The 21769-nt window shown below is 44.9% G+C and overlaps 1 protein-coding gene across 2 annotated transcripts in view; it reads right to left on the bottom strand.

The window, feature by feature from the left end:
• Positions 1 to 20375, bottom strand: part of ADCK1 (aarF domain containing kinase 1) — a 78216-nt gene extending 57841 nt beyond the window's left edge. Inside the window, exons 1-3 of one of the 2 annotated variants that reach the window (XM_030452376.1) lie at positions 20329 to 20375; positions 17202 to 17339; positions 13758 to 13841 (exon numbers count right to left, since the gene is read on the bottom strand). In XM_030452376.1, coding sequence (XP_030308236.1) covers positions 13758 to 13841; positions 17202 to 17327 — 210 coding nt within the window. In that variant the 5' untranslated portion in view covers positions 17328 to 17339; positions 20329 to 20375. Of the gene's footprint in view, positions 1 to 13757; positions 13842 to 17201; positions 17340 to 20021; positions 20301 to 20328 lie in introns of those variants that run through there. The other variant, XM_030452377.1, reaches the window with a different exon arrangement.
• Positions 20376 to 21769: the final 1394 nt, after the last annotated feature.

The raw sequence follows: 21769 nt of genomic DNA, 5'->3' as shown, positions 1-21769 counted from the left end.
TTCCCAAAAGTCCCCTCAGTGCTTTGCTATCCTGATAGGGTTGGTATACAAAGAGATCTGTGCTTTGTTGCAGAGTTCCTATGGAGGATAGGAAGTAATCAACAGCACAGCTGCAGAAAGCACAGAGACATTTACAGAAGCTGCAGTGAAATTAGGCACGTGTCTTGATCCATTGATCACAGTGCCTGCAGCTCCTGTAACAGAGGCAGGTGAAATGGTAATAAATTTGACACAGCATCTCTCAAAATCTTTCTAACCAAATTAAATCATCTCAGTCTGGATCAAACCATGTGGGATGGAAGTGAAAACAAGGTGAGGGCTGCAAAGGCACCATCTTAGATGGCCTTGTAGTGGAAGGCTCCCAGCCATCATTCCTATTAAGTCCTGGTTTATTTGCTATTTTCAATTACTATGAGGATCAAGATCAACCAAGATGTGTGTTATATTCAGGACTGTTCCCTAAATGGGAGCTGCTGACCTACCCTTTAAAAACCATAGGCTATTGACTAAACAGCAAGAGAGGATGATGTAATGCAAAAATCACCTGAAATTACCCCAAAACAGCCATGGCTGTGTGAGAAGATCCTGGGAAGGCAGTAACACAGGAAGCAAGAGCTGGTCCTGGGCCATGGGGAGAGTGGGGGGAAGAGCTCAAACAAGCCCACAGGAGGCATTAGCTCTCAATGAAGCTCATACAGCTATAGCTGTGCACAGGGATGCTTTGCAGTGGGGTGAGGGGTGTAGAGATGGTCTCTTCACTTAAAAAAGGTCTGAAGTCCCAGGTGGGGTAGAGAGAGCAAAACAAACACTGAAGAATACATCAGGAGCCACTGCAAGACAGATGTGTAATATGTAATAAAAAAGAACCAGTTTCATGATTTGTCCTCAATAACAAAATGAAATGGTGACAAGAAGGCTGACCTGGTAATGTTTTCAAACTACTCAAGAGGCCAAACACTGTAAAGTGGAAGGGAAACACATAGGTCATTACTACAGTTTGTAAAGAGATAAAGATGAGATGAAATGAGAACCAAGGGAATCTGTTCAGTGCTGAATATCCCTGGCCTTTAAAGCAAAGTGAAGGAACCTAGCAGCAGGGATGAGTATGGACATCTGACCTTAGTTCCCACCCCCCCACCCTGCAATAAAATGGAGCTTGAAAAGCCACAGACTCCATGAGGACAAGCAGTCAGAAGATACACTGAAAGACATGCTGAGGTTTATCAGGATTGATGGCCCAAGCACCAAAGGAAAGATGGAGAAAGCTGAGCTAAGTCTCATCTAGTGCAGCAGCTGAGGGTCAAGACAGGGTAGCTTCACACTGTCTGCTCTCCCAGAGTGGGTGTGCAGGAAAGAAGGAAGCACAGAGGCAGCCATTGCAGCTGGAGGGGAGAAATCATCACATCTGCTTTGTCAGTGCCAAAGAATCCAGGCTGACATTTTTTTCTTCCCAACAGTCAAATCCCACCCTACCAGCTGCACGTCACAGCTGACCTCCAGTCAGGACCTATCTGAGTCAATGTCAAATGATTAAACAGTGCAACAGCAGCTTCTCCCCCCTATACATATGCAGCTTCTCTCCTGGCAGGTCACTCCAGTGGCTGGGGAGCAGGACAAGTGGGCTTCCTCTCTTACAGACATGCAGATGGGCACCAGCATTCAGTCTGGTCACAAAACCCAGGAAGAAGGCTTTCCATTGCAGTCTCTCTAGAGATCTCAGCACAGCCCCTTACCAAAGTGACAGAGACAGAATCCTTTCCCCTTTTTTAATCTGAGTAGCTCTGACCTTTAAAGTACAGACCTCTTCCCATAGGAACAGGATGCCTGAAGAAGAGAGAGAGAATAACACATGAAATACCTAGAAGTGATTAAATTGGATTGACGAGAAAGTTAGGAAAGATAACAACCATGGGATTACACTGTCAGTTCCCTAAAAACTGCAGTGACTGTCACAGCTCCACGTCCAGCAGATAGAGAGCAGCTGTGGTGCCACTAAGTCATTACCAATAGTAAAGTGCAGTTCCACATTTAAAACTGCCTATGTTGGAAAAAAAAAACATAACCCAAGAAATGTCCCTTTGTTACTCAGCAAGCCTGTTCCCTTCTAAGTATCAGAGTTGCTGAATTTGGTGAAAATATGTGTATGTAAAAAAAAAAAAAATCACTCCAAATTATATATATGTTAAAAAAAAAAAAAAAAAAAAAAAAAAGTTAAAAAAAAATCACTTCAGCTTTTTCATCCAGTTAACACCACACAGTTTCACATCAAGAAAGGCAACAGTATCAATTTGCACCCCAGCAACATTACCACTATGGGAGACTGAGCTGGTATCTCTTCTGATTCATGCACAATCAACAGCCTTGCTAAACTGCAATTAGATGGTCAGATCCTTCCTTGTAGTTAGTCCTTACTTTCTCAGAAAACAATAGGCTTATGCAGGTATCAATGGAATCAGAATTTGGAAAAAATAGGCTCACACAGGTGACAAGGAAGACATCATTTAGTCTACTGAAGCCTTATGGCTGCCAGGAACATGAGCAACAAAGAGAACCTATATCAGCTCTGAGAGTGCTGCTTTAAAATAGCATGAGATAGAAGTTAAATAAAGTCAAATGTATGAATATTTGACATGGCACCAAACTGAGATGAACAAAAGTAAAGCCCAGGTGAGGTCACATGTTGGTTATTCATTATCCAGAGTAGACTACCTTTTGCACCCACAACAAGCAGATGGAATTACCCGCAGTAGTAGCAGAGGCAATTGCCTTTATTGCAGCTGGTATCACAATGAAAAATATTGTACAAATCTCCTCTGCACTTGGCTGTGGCTCACCAAGGCTGTGAGGGGAATAAAACCGAGATCATCTTTATGCACTACTACATATTCAATATTTTGCCCTTTTCATTGCCAGTTGTTGAGTTTCCCCCTCATCCAGGAGATGAATGAGCATCCACAAAGCAGGAATGCTGCATTTGTAAATGTCAAGCATATTATAAGAATTTAGAGTAAAAGAGTCAGTAAAGTAGCCGGATGTCTTGTCTCACTCAAGCTTTAAGAAAACTGAATGTCCCTCCAACCGCAGAACTGCTGTCACACAGTAATGTGTTTACAAGGAACTGGATGCAAGAGGAAACATGATCCTATCCAAGATCAAAGTGACTGTTCAATACTTAAGAGTGACTCAGCCTAGGACATTACAAAATAGATTTGTGCAAAAGTCAAGGTTTCTTTGTCAAAAGGAGAAGAATCTGGTGTAAAAGGCTAACACTGGACAAGAGAAAACAAAGGTGATGCTGCAGTGGAGATAATAGACAAGAGGAGATTTCCATCAACAAGTTAGTCAAATAGATCATTTCTAACATTGGCTAGAAGGTAACTATTAAACCCAAGACAAAAGGCCTATCCCAAAGGCAATCAGTGAAAATAATATTCAAGACAGAAAAATAATATTGATGAAGATCCTCCAACGAATCAAATATTGCTGGCAAAATACAATTAATGTGGATAGTTTCAAAAACAAAAGCTTCTTGCCAAGAAGGATCGTAGAGAACTAGCATGAGACAAGATGGACATGAAGCAAAGCAATGAAATCAGATGATGGTAAGCCAAAAGTAATGCTATCTATGACTTCTAGCTTCAAATATTTAATATTAAAGCATTTACATACTCCAAACAGAGATACAGAGATTCCAGATACAGAAGGATTAAGTCACAGGGAAATGGAAGTTGATGTCAGCAGGTAGAAGATGGAAAATGTGATAAACATGGTCTTGATTTGGTCTCTGGAAGAGTGGAGCTTCCCTATTCTCTCATTAAGGAGATCATAGCATGAAGAGAGGCTGTGCACTGATTAGCACTGAAGATTTGTTCCTTTCCTGGACAGGAGCAGAGTGAATGCACAAGCACTAAACTGGAGGTAGTCAGACAGTAGACTCCAGGCCCAGCTAGAGAGGTCCTTTATCAAGTCACTACTGCCTGGCAACTTGAAGTTCGACACATCAAAAAAGCCTAAAATAGGCTCATTTTTCACTGTGTCCTCATCAGCACCTGGGATTCACTAGCAATGCATAGTAGCCACTCACCTATGACATACGTATCTAACTGCCTCTTTGAAAGCACAATTACCAAATCTACATGAACTTCCAAAAAAGCGCAATTACGAAGTCCTGACTACACCTAAATTTGGTGATCTCCTAGATAGAGTCATGAGCAATACAGATATTTCAAACTTTTCTTTCCCTGGGTTTTGACAGTCACAGGGAGGCAGAGTGCAGCTCTCTGTGGGGCACATCACAACAGGCTGCACCCCACAAGAATTGAGGCAAGTAGTCTGCAACTTCCAGGGAGACACAGGCAGACAAAATATCATTGGCCATTTGGAACTCAACCAGCACATCAGATCTCACCTTCCTGACACAGGGAACCCTTAGCAGCAATAAAGCACACCAGATAATGACCTTAAATGTCATTGTTCTAAATGTCTTGCTCTAAAATCCATCAAATCCACAAGCCCACCATTCCTCATTTTCAGGCCTTCATGATGCTTCTCAACTATGCAGACATTGGTCCAATAACAACTATGAAGATCTCCCCTCCATATGGCAATGTCCAGACTCAAGCTTATTTTGGCACATGATATTGAGGAACCAAAACTCAATCAAAGCAAGCTTGGAAACCCACTCTAAACTCTAGTCCTAGTTTTGCTAATCCCCCATCTCCAACAAAATATGTGTTGGTTTACAGAGAAGCACGTGCTTCTGCCAGTTACAGGGGAGCTGGTATATTTTACTATTCAGCTACCTGAAAGAAAAAAAAAGGAATCTCCTCTGTAGGCCTATTAATCTGTCATAATCAGATTCTTCATAATTAATTTGTCCCTAACAGTTGCTTTGTAATAGTAGCAAAAGAATATTTCAGGAATGGCAATTACCTCTGGTGTCAAAATGATAAAGAAAACAAATGTTCAACCATCAACAAAATGCAGTGCCTTTTCCACTCCCACCCAATGGTGGGTGACAGTGCTGCACATCAGAATTACAGTGTGGTTAATTACCAGGCATGTTGCAATTGAGAATTCATTTCCCCTCTTGAGATCAAATTTATTGAGCAATGCAGGTGGAAGGAGGGGCATCTGTGACAAGGATGGGGTTGTGTGGGGAAGTGGTCTTATCTATACACTGCTTCCTTAATTTACTACACATATGTCCAAAAATTATAAGCAGTGAATACTAAAGGAACTTTTCTTCATCAGATACACATATGTCCCACCATTTCAAAGATTTTGCAAAAAGAAGAGTTCCATGGGTTGCGAGCTCATAGAATTTCAGAATGTTACAGAACCTGACACCTGAGTGTTCCTGGAGTGAGATTTCCAGGACTGAAGCTGAGACATGCACAATGTGGAGATCATCTCTCCAGGTGAGGACCAAGCTCTGCCAGTGCTTACTCCAGAAAGGGACTAGGAAGGGGAAACCTTCAGGCTTGGCTGCCACTGGCACAGGTATGCAAAGCCACAGCCTGGGAGAGCTGCTGCCTGAGGCTGGCAAGGAATCCACCTGCCTCAGCCTGTTTTCTCTGAAAATTAAGATCATGGCAAATTTTTACATGTGAGTTATGGGCAGGGTAATCCAGGGTATCCAATCTGCCAGCAGCATGACAGGGGCCAAGGAGGCAGCAGCCAGGTCTGAGGCATCAGTGGAGAGAGGCAAGGGCAAAGCTGTGCAGGCTGCAGAAGAACCAGAAGAGCGTGAAGCTGATTCAGACCTGGTATAGGATAGCACAAGTGAGTTGGAGGCCAGCTGTGCTGGTGTGGGAAGCTGCATGTGTTCAGATGAGAATATAGCAGGAGAGATCCACATATGACCCTGCTTCTTTCTGCTCAGCCCTCAACCACATTACCAAGCACTTCCTACCCTAAAATCAAAACACAGGTTTAAAAGAACTAAACATCACCCTCACTGCTGGTACAGACTCAGTCCCTAGTCTGTGTCCTTCGGCACCAGTGGAGGTCAAAGGAAGTTGCAGTGGATCTGACCCCATTAGTCAGGGAGGCAGGAGCTGGTATGGCTCCTGGAAGCCCTTCACATGCATCAGATTACAGACACTCATGTCGTCAAGCACACAGCTCAGTAGAAGCACTAGCTCAGAGCAAGGAACAGTTCCAGCTGACAGCCTTGCTGTTTCTCACTCCTCACTGCTCAGGAGTTGTCATTTCATTACAATGGTGCTGCCTGGTCAAGGATCACCATTCCCTACCTTGGCAGCAAATAACTCCCAATTCAGACTGCCACAGCAAAACCCTCAGGTTACTGCAAGAAATGGAAGCAGGGAAACTGTTCTGAAGAGGAAGAGGAGAGACAGAGCAGGCAATACCAGGGCACTGCAGAGAAGAAACAGCTCCTGCTGGGCTCTGGACATGCCCAGCTGTGCCTCCTGACTGTCAATGGCACGGAAGAAGCCTGAAGGAGGAAAGTGCATCTTCCCTATTTCTCTTCCCACAGCAGTCCCACAATAAACAAAGGGGAGCGCAAAGTCTACTGTCCTTCAGCAATCCTGTAAAAAACAACTTGTGTTGAGAGCAACCCTGCAATAACAAACAGACTGCACAGTTACAGAGTTCTCAGGCAACTCAAAATGAGTACATTTTCAAACAAAGACTGCAGGGGCAGTAAAGACATTTTAGGAGCTCGGGTTTTTTGAAAAGCAATTCTGCAAGTGACCTTTTCAGTGAATTTACCTCTAAACTCAGCAAAACTGCCAAGAGAGTACAGGGATCCAGGTTTGGCAGGAGGCATTTTGTAAGGCCGTGTGCATGTGTATGTGCAGGCTCACATGCAGATTCATTGTTAAAGAAAAGCTAGGAACAGAGTGGAGGCTGTATAAAGATGACCCTCGGCACTATGTTTATCTGCTCCTTGTGGGCCTCTTCCAAGTCACATCAGCTCAGTACACTGACAAAAACAAGTTGTTACTGGTGTCAGACCTGCCAAGATGCTGCTGCTGCAGAAGAAGGAGCAGCAAGCTGTTCTGAATGGTGCACCATCAGCAGAATCTGCAGCCACTGAGACAGGACTCTTAAGTCAAAAAAGGGACAGGAAAAAAAAATAACCACAAACCAGTTCTATGTAGGCTTAACTAGGTTATCAGTGAATCTGATTATCATCTTGGATTCAATCCTTCAAAGTCATCCTTGAACCTTTGACTGTCTCAAAAGCAGTTACTTCAACAGAAGCACTAACACCTGAACACAGGCACATATCTACAAGCAGACAGATATGTTTGTTCAGATGTAAAAAAATGCAGACATGTGCTCACATCAGTGGATTTCTAAGCAGGGCACTTGAACACCCAAGTAAATAAAGTAATGGGCAGCTCCAAATCTGGCACTGAATTTTACATTTTATTTTGTACCTAGACTAAATTGATAACTGGTCCAACTCAAGAGAAATATAGCTTCCTTTCTTCCTAGTCCCCAAGGCTTCCTCAGTTTGGCGGAGTCCTGCCTGGTCCTGGGGAACCAAATGGAGGAAGACAGAGTTCCTTTCAGAGACACCTTTTCCTGAAGTATGCAAACAGGGGCCCCTACATACATATGTAAAAAACTTTGCCTCAAACCCGCTAAGATGCTTTGAACATTGTCAAGAAGTCCCAAGAAGTGTTCACAAGACACCACTTACCTCAGCAATTCCCTCTATACTGACTTAGCAAACTAAATTAAGACACTGGGTTGACAGGTAAGATAGTTATATGCTACCCTACAGCACATTCTTCTTTTTGTTTGTTTGTTTGCTTGTTTTTTGTTTTTTGTTTGTTTGGGGTTTTTTTTGGGGGGCGGGGGGGGGGGGAAGAATGTTATAAGGTCACTGGTTCAGCAGAGCAAATCTACAGTATTATGTTCTGCTCTGAAATTCCAGTCTGGTCTGATGCATGAAATATCCTCTGCACAGCACACTCCTGTTTTTACATCTCTGTAATTTGGGGTCCTTCAAGCTGGTGTTTCATTGCAAGATGACTACATAACCTTAGATAAGGGAACAAAATCCACAATACTGGTTTTGTTAAAGACTCGAAGTACAAACCAAACAACATTTGAAAAGTCCAGTTTGCAAATACTGATGTGTCTCTATCCCCAGGTGAATCTTTAAGGTATGTGTTTTTCCTAGTCTCAGATAAGATCAATTCCCAAGCCAGCTGTCTTCCTGTTCTTAAAACAGGTAAAGTACTGGCCAGCTCTAGTGATTTTACAGGTGGCCTCCAACAACCAAGTCATATAAACTGGCCAGTAGTTCAAGAAGACACATTCCTTCATTAAAAAAACATTCTTAATTAGGGCATGATCCAAAGACAATGGGACCACTCTTAAGTTACTCACAGTGGCATCCTAAGCAATTAACCACTTTTTGTTTCCTTGCCTCTTTACCCAGAGCTTTAACCCTCTGAGAAATCCTATATTTCTATTTATTTGCACCGTTCACACCCAGAGTGAAAATCTAGGCAAAAAAATAAATCTCAACCACGAGCTCTTCAAAGAGGACACCATCTTTCCCCATATCTCTTGACTTGTACTACTGAGTGTTCATTGATTCACATTGGGACTCAAGGCATAGCCTGAACCTAAATAGAACAAGATTATTTCCATTTGCTCTTTTTACAGTGCTTTTCATGGTGCAGGCTCCTTGCAGCCTACATCCTTCAAGAGCTTCCTCATGGTTTATTCACCTTAGAGGCTGAGATGTTCTTTAGATATTCCTCTTGGTTATTAAGTACCCATTCAGCAGCTAAAACGAAGTCAAGTAATGAGATCTTCAGGGATTCAAATGAAAAGCGATAGCCCCACCTGGAGGAGAGAAGGCTAAATGCTGCCAAGGCACTCCTGATGGGGACATTCAAGAAAGACGCAGGACGACTTAGCCAAGTGGTGTCCCTGACACCTCACAGTCGTGCTCCCGGAGTAAAGCACTTCAGGAACAAAGGTAGACACCCAGGGAAAAAAAAATGCAAGAAATGAGGCACTACCTATTTCCCTTCACTTCTCTCCCTCTACCTCCTCCAAAAATGTCACAGTGAGATGGCCCATTTCTCTGAATAAATCACTGCAGAGGACTGAAGAACATCCTGTTCCATAGGGACAGATCCAAAAAAAAAATTGACCTTCTACAAAAGCTAGAGATGCTGTGGCCATAATGTTCAGCTGACACCACTCTAGAAAGCAGAAGAAGGAAAGGAAGTGTCTTAAAAGATTTATTTTATAGCTTGCTTTGTGTTTTCAGTGCAAAGCTTTCATGCTTAATGTGTTGGCAGGAAGTTTGCTAGACAGAAATGCTCAACTGTAGAGTCATCAAGCCAACAGCTGGTTCTGCCAGTACCTTTTTTGGAATGCCTTAGAGTCGACCATGCCTTTTAGATTAAAAGATAGCCTGTAGTAAGGCAACCCAACTTGATCAGCTTAGGGACTGGAGGGGCTGTGAAGCTCTTCATTTCTCTATTACTGGTTCCCATTTAGCTTGGCAACAGAAAGTCACTGCCACCTAATGGCTACTCCGTATCTCATAGGGAAGCTCATTTGCTGCTTCTCATCCAGGTCACCCACAGGTTGAAGCACAAGCCACCATGACGTGCCCGAGCTGTGGTGTAGAACAGCCCACAGTTCCCAATCACTGTTGCCTTTTTGAAAGAATGCCCAGAGAGCTCCTGCAGATTACTCTCTGCAGATTCAGTCCACCTCCATCATGAGGAAACTATTTTAGGACATAATTTCCTATTATTTAAGGCACATAGTGTTACTGAATAACAAGGGAAGTCCAAAGACACAAGCTATTTTGTTGGTCTGAACTATCCAGAAACTGTAGGTTATTTTCAAAAAGCACAACCCCATGCCCATACACACAGCTCATTTTGAAAACACCCATTCCACCATGAGAAGCAAACACAACAAATGCCAGGAATAGCCTCCAAGGAGCAAGAAACTGTATTCTGTATAATGACGACACAAGGTTACACCTTCCAAATACTTGCCCAGATACTGACAACCTAATATCCAGGAGTTTGAAAGAGAACATCCTAATTCTGCTCTCAAAAGGAGGAAAGTTAATTAACCTCCCTAAATGGCTTTTTGCTGACAAAGGAACTCTGTAGCCAACAAAGTTAATTCAAGAATGGATTCCTACTGACTCCAAAGACACCATGGCCAAGCATCCTTTCTCTCCTTGCTATCTCCACTCCATTAAAAAAATACATTTATCCACATTCACAGCAGTAACCTTTTAGAGAAGAAAACAACAAAAAAAATGACCTGCTTAAGATTTTTAACTGTGGCCACTTGTGCCAATATCTAAGATAACCAACCCATTGTAATCCTCTTATGACACTGACAACAACGCAGAAGCCCAGAGATGCCAGCCCTTAAACAAACTGCATATTGTGAAATACCTCCTGACTGACTGCAGGATCAACAGAAATTGATGCTGGCAATATAGGAAGTGTCAACCAAGACACCCAGATGCTCCAATGAGGCACAATGGAAATGTCACAGGGCAGGCTGACTTGAGACTGAGGAGACAAACATTCAAGAAGGCAGAATAACATCAGAAATGTGCAGCCTTCTACAGAATAAAAAAGTTTGTTGAGAAAGCAATAGGTAAATGGCACTGACCAGGCTGTCCTCCTTCATTCTCTGACCCAGTACAAGCAGAGGCAGAAACAGGAAGAAAAGCCCAAACTTACATGGCCAGTATTATTTAATGAAACAGACGTGGACCTGACATGAGACCTACATATTCTGGGACTAAACATGCTTACCACTGGCCTTGACAGCAGTATATTGGTTTTATCATATGCAGAAAAAGGGCAGACACCCCAAGAAAGGATGCTTAACACAGGAGAAAGATAAGTAGCCTACATGGTCCAGGCACCAGCGGTGAGATGAAGCAACCACTGAGACGGACGTAAAGCCTGACCACTTAAGAAGGTTTATCCCTACTACAAGCAGAGGAAGGAATAGAAAAGAGAAGACCTTTTTTTTTGTCTCAGCTGTTGCTGAGGAAGAGCTGTGAGTACCATCAGGAAGGTGGATTCTCATACCCTCTGGCTGACAGGAGAACCAGAGAGAGGCAAACCAACCCCAGGGACACAGTCCCAGCTGTTGCTTCCTGCCTCATGGAAAATAGTAAAATACCCCCAACCTGCTGGCCACAAAAAGGTACTGAGAACTAAGAGGCTGAGAGCATCAGCATCAAAAGTGGTCCATGAGGGACAGAAAGATTGAGTAAGATTGAAGAGAATGCCTTGGAGGTAAGCAGGAACGTGGCTAAAAGCCTCCAGGAAACCCACTTCTTTCTTGATCTGCTTTGCATTTAATTTTTTCCTAATGACTATGTCCCTGTTTGTCCCCAACAGACTCTGAGACTGCTGCTGACACTGAGGCTTCCCACCTCTCATCTGAGCCCATGTGTAATTTAGAGGTTCCAATTTAATGGCTAACTGGGAGTCCATGGAGAGTGAGTTCAGCTTTATTTGCACTGGAGTAGCACCCACCAGTATGCTGAGTACCAAGAGAAGATGCACAGAACAGAAGCACAGCAGCTGCACTCAGACCTGCTGGCACTATCCACAAACCCAGGCTCACCAAATCCTTGCCTCTTCTAGACACAGCAGCAAAAGTGAGGCTAGAAAACAGTAATCAATTCAAACTCATGCTTAAAAGAAAATGTCAGGCTTGTAGTATATGAAAAGGAGGTTAAGTTGGCCTCACTTGAAGGAAAGCAAAGAGGTACAGTGAATGGATGAGCAGGACACAGGACAGTAGAAGCAGTACCTGCATAAGTATCCTTCACACAAGACACTTGGGAAGGGCCTTTGCATCCTCTTGGTTCTGTCCAGTGACTAATCTTTAGTACCAACTCCAATCAGACAACTTCTTGCAAGTCATTCTGAGCTAGTAGTACAAGACCAATAAAATCTGCTCCCACAGAGTGTTAAAAGAGCTGCAAGATGGTAAATACTTCATTGCCATCCACTTGGAGCTGCACTGAGATAAAGTATTTGGTGTGCAACCACCGAGGCCCAAAAAATTTTCCCTTGCCAAGCTGACACTTTGCTAGCACAGGTTCTACAGGGCTCACTGGTGGCACCTCCATAGCACAGCAGGACACATCTTCACAGGCCAACAAGCTTTATTAACTCATGCTATACCTGTGTCCAATTCCTCTCATCTCCCAGCTCATTCCCCTTCACACAGCCAAAAGCTAGTGATGATCATGCCACAGAGTCCTTGTGTCATGCTCACATGCTGTGCTTGCCACTGGCTCTGCCATGCACAGAGGCTGACTCAGCTACTCTTGGCTACCAAGCAGGGAGCACACAGCTCTGTGCAGCACCAGCAAACGGGGTTCTTTCTGCCTGCTTGAGACATGAATTGACAAACCATCAAAACCTGCATAACAGAGGTTAATGAAGAGACACAGCAAAAGGTCAGGAATTTGCAAGGGCCGTTGCAAACTTCTGCCCAATGACAAGCTGTCCACAGCACTGATAACTCCATAACTTGGGTGTTGCTCGAGAATGCTACAAGCAGCCCTTCTGCAAACCAGGTTTCAAAGGCACGTAGCAGAGACATGGCCAGATGTAAAGTGAAGCCCCAGACTTCAACACACCTATCTCCAGTTTATGCCAGGAAATTGGTGCCACACACCTGGGATAGGGGGGTACAGCAGAACAGCTTAGCATCTTTAGACAAGAGAGGATGAGAAAAGTCAGGGAGGCCTCTCTGTAAACTACTCCAGATACTCTAAGACAATACCAATGATGTGGATTTTCTGCCATAGGAACACCAAAGCATGCTGCAGTCCAGTGCCACTGATTTCTACTTAGTTCACTGCTGTTTCCAGCTTTAGAGTTTCCCCAGCCTGAGAGGCCCTGGAGAGCACCATCCCATGCCTTACAACCACACCAGTGACCTAAATCCTACATGCACTATGAATATAAATGAGATTCAAGACCTTACTTCAAACATGCTGTGCAGATTGCCCTAATTTGGCACAATCCATATTTCCCACTTCAGAGAGGCCGCAAGCTGGAATAGCAGCAAGATCCTGGCTACATACACCCCATGCACTCAACTAAAACTCACTGTCACTCACAGGCCACAGTGCTGTAGGGTTGTAGGCTGGGATGAAATGTGCAGCACATGACTGAGAGGAGCAACTTAACTTTCTTCTCACTAGAAATGCTTTTTCTATTCATGTTAATTCCTGATATTAAAATACAATTCTTATCTCTTGCCCAGTTCTTTAGAGAGCTGCAAGACTGATACATCCTTATTATTTTGCCTCCAATACAGTCCTTTAAACTTAAATTCCTCAGCCTTTATGCTATGGCCCTTACCAACCAATAATCAGGATAAGAAACCACTGCCAGGCTCCTCTTAGCAGCTGACCCCACACACCAGCCTGGGCAGCAGAGAACTGTCAAGAGAGCAAAAACTGTCTTACCCCAGAAACCAAATATTTGAATCTAATGGACATAAGTGAACACTGGCTACATATGGCTACTCTTGACAAGACACCTCCTCCACTGGACAATGCACGTCGTGTAAGAATCTTATCTAATATGCAGCACAGTTTGCTGTTAACAGTTTGGTAGAAGGCATATTGAATTATTAAGCTGGCAGCTTGATGGTTTGCTTTACAGCAACAGCTCTGACAACACACCTATGCCTTGCAAATTTTCCAAGCAACACAGTTCAGTGCTATCACCTACCTGTGATTTGAGGAAGTCATACTCCTCTGATCCATATGGGACACTCCGAAGAGAGGTGAGGTAGTCATAGGTGATAACTGCTGTCTGCAAATGAAACCAGAAATGTTGAGGAAGCTCTGCAGTTATCAAAACAAACTTCTGTTAAGAAGAATGCATGTAGCTGGGCTCCAAAGTTTAGGCTCCAACATTTAGGTTCCACAGTGAAGTTTATGGTAAAAGACTACTAAGAAATTAAACTAAAATATTTCAGTTTCAATGATTAGCCTGTCCACTAATCTGCCATTTGGACTTCAAGATCCTGGCCATAAAGTACCATTTGCATAACTGATCTAAAGTCAGATTTCCTAAAACCTCCCTGTTGAAGAAGTAGCATCCCATTCTGCAATAGGATACTAGCCCCACTCCTCACTGCAAACATGCCTAGAAGGCCATAAAGTCAATCAGTTGTGAAAGATGGGGAAGCAAGGGGATCAAATCTGGTTTGAAACAAACTCATAGGAACTGACAAAAAGTAAAAAGACAAAAGCTCAAAGGTGCATTTAAGAGGGGACTTATCTGGGAATCAGTTACAAACAGACATGGTTCTTCCTTGTGGGAGATAGATTTCTCCAAATTGGAAACAGCATAGCAATTTTTTTTCTCTCTTTTTAGGCTCCCTTGCCCCTGATGAACTCAAGAGCTGCACAGCCCCTGTGAGAAAGACCCTTTCAGAAGAAAAAAAAAATTTAAAGCATCTTTACAACCTCAAAGAACAACTTTGAAGTGAAGGGAGGTTCAATTCAGCCTTGCATAAAGGTTTTAGTCAGTTCTTATTTTATCTCCAGTCCACAAGGGTAATTATCACCTCCAACCTGAAAAGAAGAAGTTAACAGATTGTCCTTTGTTACAGAGGAAGAGGGAATTAATTAAGTGGTTGCTAATTACATCGTAATCTTAAACACTAAATTAGTATTATGATGATCCTGATCGGCAACTTTGACATTGTGAAATCCCTGCTAGTGTCTGAAACGTATTCCAGCTACTGCCCAGAAGGTTCCTTTCACACACCCAAAACAGCCAGGATACCCTCGAAGAAATATGGCAGATGCACAACTGCTCTGCCAGGTTTCTGATTTTACCAGAACTTAGAAACTGTCTGAAACATGATGCTGTCCAGGGCACTGACTTTGTTCTCGTCCAATACTAGTGCCATCATTCATGTTTCCTATTAATCAGGAAAGTAATTTCCCACCATCACTCAAAAGACAGACCAACTGTACAGCTTCATCACTGCACAGTTCTCTTTTTTTTGTCTTAAAAAGAAGATAGCCACAAAAAAAAACAAACAAAAAAACCCAAAAAACCCACAACCCCCCCAAAAAAAAACCAAACAAAAAAAAAAAAAAAAAAAAACAACCACACACAAAAAAAATCCAGAAGTTAGCCACAAGTGAGAAACACTGGTCAAGCAGCCAGAACCCAAGGGCAGATTGGAGAGCCCAAACATCCTGAATAGCAGATTCCACTCCAATCACAATAAGCTGCTTTCCCTCCCCATGCCTCAGCTTCCTGTGCAGGGAGAGAGCTGCTCCCTGCCAACAGGCAGCACTGCTTTATGGTCAGGGGCAGAGCACAAAGCTTTGCAGTTATGTAGCACTTGCTAGCTAAGAAGGAAAGATTACAGTTAGCATTTCTGCCCTCACCCTTTCAAAATAAACACTCATTTTTCACAGCACTTCATGGCACAGCTTGCACATATAAATTGCACAGCACCTAAGCCAACTGACAGGTATTTTCTTGCTGCATCAGCCCTCAGGAGCTGACTCCCTGTAAAACTCATTAATGAAGTGCTTAAAAGTCATAGAGTATGCAGACAGACAGCTGCTTACCACAGAGGGCCTGTAAATGATGGAGATCATGGCCTGAAGTGATGGATGTATAATGCAAGTGATGTACAGGGACACTGGTAACCTCTCCAGTCTCAGTTCTCCTTGTTCCTGGCTGCTCAGGGAGTCATCAGTGAATACCCTCAAGGAGAAGGCAGCAACCTGTTTGGCTGGCAGCCTTCATTCTCAGGTTTTTTGGAGCAGTAATCAACACAAGGGTGAAATAGCAGTGATGCCAGGGGGATGTAGCATTTATTTTACAAATCCAGTCATACACATACATCAAGCCCCATCCTCACTTTACCCCTGCTTTGACAATGACCCTGGAAACTCCTGCTCTCCTCTCCCCAAATCTCTAATACTAAGGGTCACAGGGCAGCAGCAACCAAAGCATAATAATACAAGAACAACAGTCCTTAGGGTGGCTGACCAACCTTGAAGGGGGACTGATGAAGATGTGGGCCCAAACTGAGCTCTTGCTCTGAAGGCCTCACCTTATCCAGGGAAGGAGAGACAATCCTGTCTCACCCTGACAGCAGAAGTCAGGGTGGTGGAAATCTGTTCACAGGCCAAGTCCTCAAGGGGGATTTCAAAAACTCCAACATCTGCTGTAGGGACAAGACAGCAAGGCACCAGAAATCCAGGAACTTCCTGGAATGCATCGATGACAATCTCTTTTTCCAAGTGGTAGAGAATCCAATTAGAAAAGGTGCTACGCTGGACCTTGTTGTCACCAGTAAGGATGTATATTGGTGGATGCCAGCGGACAACATGAAGCTCGAGGGCACACTTGGCTGCAGTGACAACAAAATGGTGAAATTCAGGATCCTTAGGGCAACAAGGAGAGTGTGCAGCAAGCTCACTACCTTGGACTTAAGGAAAACAGATTTTGACCTCTTCAGGGATCTGCACTGATGATCAGAGAGCTGGAGCACTTCTTCTATGAGGACAGGATGAGAGTGTTGGTGTTGCTCAGCCTGGAGAAGGCTCTGGGGAGACCTTGTAGCTGCCTTCCAGTACCTGAACCAGGCCTACATAAAAGCTGGGGAGGGACCTTTTATAAGGGCTAGTCCTAGCGTTAGGATGAGGGGGAACAGTTTTAAGATGAATGAGGATAGAATTAGGTTGGATATTAGGAAATTCTTTAGTGTGAGGGTGGTAAGACAGTAGAAAAGGTTGCCTGGGGAGGTTGTGGATGCCCCTCCCTGGAAGTGTTCAGGACCAGACTGCATGGAGCTTTCAGCAACCCGGCCTAGTGGGAGATCTCCCTGGCCATGGCAGGAGCATTGGAACTAGATGATCTTTAAGGTCCCTTCCAACGCAAACCATTCTATGATGTGATTCTCTGCATCTCCATTTCTTCCCAAATGTGCAAATGACTGCTCAATTTTTTCTAAGCTTTTACCTCTTTTCTCCCAGCTGTGTCAACTTGAAAAGCTCCCCATTGACCTTCTGACTCTCAGAGCCAGCTGCCAACTGGAAATGCAAAGAGATAATGCAGGAAATCCCAAGTTCTTGTGAACTTCAGCTCTGTTACCCACCTAGGAATCTTCCTGCAGATTACTAGGATGAAACTTACTGTGGCAATGGCTCGGCCCACACGAACAACTCCAAAATCATTGGGATCCAGGAACTTGTTGCCATACAGATACGTGCCAGAAGTGGCTGCCACCAATGAGGCAAGTTTCAAGGCCCTTCGTGCCATAACTGGTGAACCCTGCCAAGACACAAAACAGCAACTGTAACATCTGAGGATGTAGTGGTCTCATGCCTACAGACCCAAGGGACCTGACAACCCAAGTTTTAATTTATCCTTTAGTAATGATGCATTGCTAGCACTGCCACCGGCCAAGAGCTCAAGAGACCACACAGCCACTGAATGCAAACTCTTACTTCATTGCTATTTCTAACTCAACAGCATCTACAGGCCACAAACCCAGAAGTTACTCTCTGTGCTAGATCTTGGGCACCCACAATAACACTTGTTTATGGTCCAAAAGGCTTTACAAGGAGAAACAACAGGTGGAGAGACAACCGAGCAGTCTCACCACGTCAGTTCTGATCACAGTGATAGCCCCTTCACTTCCAATGTTCTGAAGATACCACAGTGTAGGCAGGTTGCAATGGGATTACAGAACATATAAACAGGCAGGGCTTAAAAAGAGATCTTGCAACACAAGACCACACAAAACTTGCTGGAAACTCTGACAGACTAGTTGTGAAAGTGACTCAGTGCTGATGAGTGGTGAGGAAGAGGCAACACATGGCTGCAGACTGTGTGCAACTCCAGCTTGCAGTGGCAAACAGGTGCACACAAAACAGCTCTGATCAGAGTACCTAAGTGAGCCCTGTTCTCTCATCACCATCCTGCTCAAGTGCCAGGCAAGGACTGCAGTGGCAGAACAGAAATCTGCAAGGATCAACAGCCTAATCCTGGCTCTGTCACAGGCCTGAGGTATGACACTTCTTACTCACATTTTTGTCTGGAAGACAAGGTGGAAAACAAAAGCATTTCCAACACTAAGCACACTGTAGTACTGCATTCATGGCTTACAGTATATAAAATTGTTATTTACTGTATCTGATATACATTCTTCTTGCCACTTCAGAGGATTCAGACTTGAAAAAAAATTATAAATTGGGTGTATTTTTCTTTCCCTTTTGCTGGTACTGGATAGAAAATATGACTGACTATTCTTTCTGCTTACACCATGAACCAAGAGGCATGGTTATCCTACTCTGCAAGTGCTCAAGAGCACCCTTGACAGAGAGAGGGCTTTTACCTCATCAAGATGGAGTCCACCAACCCTCCTAAGACTTGACTTAGCAACTTTCCTCTTCCTCTCTATGAACCTTTAGTGGGGTCAGCCTGACTTGTGCCTTTTTTTTCTCTTGGAAGCCTTTAATCAAAAACACATGCAGTGACACAGGTCAAGCCTTTCAAAAACAGTTCACAAGAACACAATCAATGAAATAGGCTACTATAACACAAGAGACCTCTGTACATGAACCTTATTTAAACTTTATTATTTCCTTTTATTTCCTTACAAGCCCGTGGTAACTGTAAGGCAGAAAAGCCAAGACCTAGTCTGCCACTGCCAGTCAGAGCAGTCTACAACAGGCCATCAGCTTCTCCTGTGGGAAGGGGTAGCTGGCTGGTCAATACTCCTCTGAACCTACAATCAAACTGAAGAAACAATAAATCTGGTCCCTTGACTGCAGGAAAATGAGTATGCACTTCCCCAGAAAAGCTGCCCTCCTCCCATCACCTCTCTGAAAAGGTACAAATTTGGGGACTTCTGGGAAAACTGATCCCTTTTGTACAGAAATCTCTTGTATCCTCTGTCACCTTCAAAAGACATTTTCTGCAGAGTGTTTTAATTAAACCATTTCTGTTCCTTGTACATGTTTATAAAATTTCATTTATTGGAAAGTGAAAGGTGCAAACAGTGACTTTTCTAACATGGAAAATATGTCTCTTTTTCATTATCTTTTTCCTTCATCTTCATTACTACTAAAAGAACATTTGCTTGAAAGCAGGATGCAAGTCCATCTGTTCTTGCATCTTATTTCTACCTGAAGCTATATTATGCAGTTCATGACATCACATACATTGCCATACCCACCAGCTGTACATCACAAAAAGAAGGTGGGATAATATACAAATTAACAGGCAAATAAGTAGGCAGAGCAGCTGTGGTTTTTGATAACAACGTTCCTGCTTTCATGTGTAATGCATTGGACCAATAAAAAGAATTAAAACCTCTCCGATATAAGATACAGAAATTGAATTGTCAGAAATCAATTGTAATTCCAAGTTTTGCAGAAGGTGTTGAGGAGTCTTTTCAAAGTAAATGAGCCGATACGACACCCCTAGAGGCATCTCCAAGACCAGGTGTGTGACAGCTGTGACACACACCTCCCGAGGTCACCGTCTCTCCTTATGCGACCCTGCGCTGATGAATTGCCCCCCGTCCCTCCCTGCCTAGGTGAGATGGCTTCTTTGACTGGCACACGACTCGCACAGGGAAGGTGCCCTTTCCTCACAGCCCATGTCCCTCCTGGTCCCGCTCGGGGGAGCCGGGTCGGACGGAGGTTACCGGGTTTCTCCCGGCGCCCATGCGGTGCCTCCCTCCGGGCCCCCCGCCGCCACCCGCCCAGCCCCGGACCCCGGAGCGGCAGGGTGGTCGGGGAGGTCGCGCTCTCCTGAGGCGCGGGAAGCGGCAGGAAGCGCTGGCCACCCCCGGGGGCCGCGGGGACGACACTCCCAGGGCCGCCACAAAGCCTCAACGGGGCCGCATTCCTCCCCGCGGCCGCCGCCGCAGCAGCAGCGTGGCTCGTGGTGTCTCCCCGTGAAGGACACGAGGGACCGGCTCCGGCTGCCTTCTGCTGCCCCTACCCTGCCCAATCTTCCGCAGCACCGCCCGCGCCCCCGGCCGCTCCCGCCTTCAGAAACAACCCCGGGTCCGCCCAGCCCCGCGGCAAGCGGGCCTGCGCCCGCCGAGCGAAACCGCCGTTGGGCCCGGACGACGTCCAGCGGCACCAGCCGGGGCTCGGAGGGGCCGAGGCGCCCGAGGCCGCAGCGAGGAGTGGGAGGGCAGCGAGGGTCAGGGTGCGGATCTGGGTCCAAGTCCCACCCCACCGGACCCTCCGCGGCCTCCGACACCGGGTCGGCCCCTCAGCCGGCGCAGGGAGCCGGCACTTACCGGCACGGCGGCACTTCAACCCTCGCGCGCTCAGCTGACTGCTCCCCCCTCCGCCTGGCATATGGTACGACCCTGCCCCGCCATGCATGCTGGGAAATGTAGTCTCCGGCCGGGGCTGCCACGAAGGGCGGGAGCGTGGTGGGACTGCAAGGGGAGGCCTCTGGGCGAGCCCACCGGGGAGTGGAGGGGGGGAGATCAAAAGAACGCTCCACACCGGCGGCCCCCAGGCTGCCCTGAAGCCTCTGTCCCTGCTGCCGGGCTCCGCACTGCCCACACCTCCGATTCGCAGCAGAGGAGGTGCACGGGCAGCACCCTGCCGTTCAGCGGGGTTACCAGAGGGTAATATAATCTCTGCGTTATCAGTAGGGCTCCGACCTGGCGCACAGAAGAGCCGTCTTCTGCACTCTGAAAAAATCTCAGACTTCATCACGTTTCAGCTTCTGGTCAGCCTGGAGAAGAAAAGACTCCGAGGAGACCTTGTAGGTAGCTGAATTCCAGTGACCCGAAGCGGGCCTACAGGAAAGCTGGGGAGGGACTTTTTACAGGGGCATGTAGTGATAGAACAAGAGGGAATGAGTTTAAGCTGGAAGAGGGTAGGTTTAGGTTGGACATAACAAAAGAAGTCTTTAAATGTGAGGGTGGTAAGACACTGGAACAAGTTGCCCAGGAAAGTTGTGAATTCCCCCTACTTGGAAGTGTTCCAGGCCAGGTTGGATGGAACTTTGAGCAACCTGGTTTAGTGAGAGGTGGCCCTACCCATGGCAGGGGGGTTGGAACTGGATGATCCTGATTGAAGATCACTTCCAACCCAAACCATTCTATGATTCAATTGGGGTTTCAATGTTTTCTCGCTGAAAGCTCTGCATTAGGTATGTATATATGTTTCAGAAATCATGAGAGAAATACCAAACTCAGGTATCCAAGCAATAGAGCACTTGTCCTGCTCCTGTTGAACGTGACAGTGTTGTTCATTCTGTGGTCAGATTGTCAAGCAGCATAAATTGATAGCATAAACCATACAGTTATATTTAGCTTATACATGGCTGCCTAGTATTAGCTTATATTTAAGGGTGCTATTCCAAAGGCCAAAGCAATGTGTGTAATAAATATCACAGAAACTTCTGTTCTTTGTCCAAGAGACTGATCCAGTACAACAACTGTGTTCATCACTAATACAACAGCTGTTGGCATAAGGAAAATAACTGCAGAATGGGAAAAAGAAAAAAAGGGGGGGGCAGCTAACCTTTATCTCCTTGCTATAGGAAATCAAAATTATAATAAATTTTATTGGATTAAAGGTTCGATGCAAACCCAATCTCTTCACCAAAATGTTCTTGGAATAAATATTAGAATAAAAGAGAGAAAGAACAAACCAGAGAATGAAAAAATGTTGCTGAATCGTAACTATTGTGAGAGATTCAAATTCCTTGGAGCAAATACC

Source organism: Calypte anna, chromosome 5A (assembly GCF_003957555.1).
Source record: "Calypte anna isolate BGI_N300 chromosome 5A, bCalAnn1_v1.p, whole genome shotgun sequence".
NCBI classification, from domain to species: Eukaryota; Metazoa; Chordata; class Aves; order Apodiformes; family Trochilidae; genus Calypte; species Calypte anna.
The sequence above is the reverse complement of the archived record's forward strand: the minus strand, read 5'-3'. Positions and strand labels throughout refer to the sequence as shown.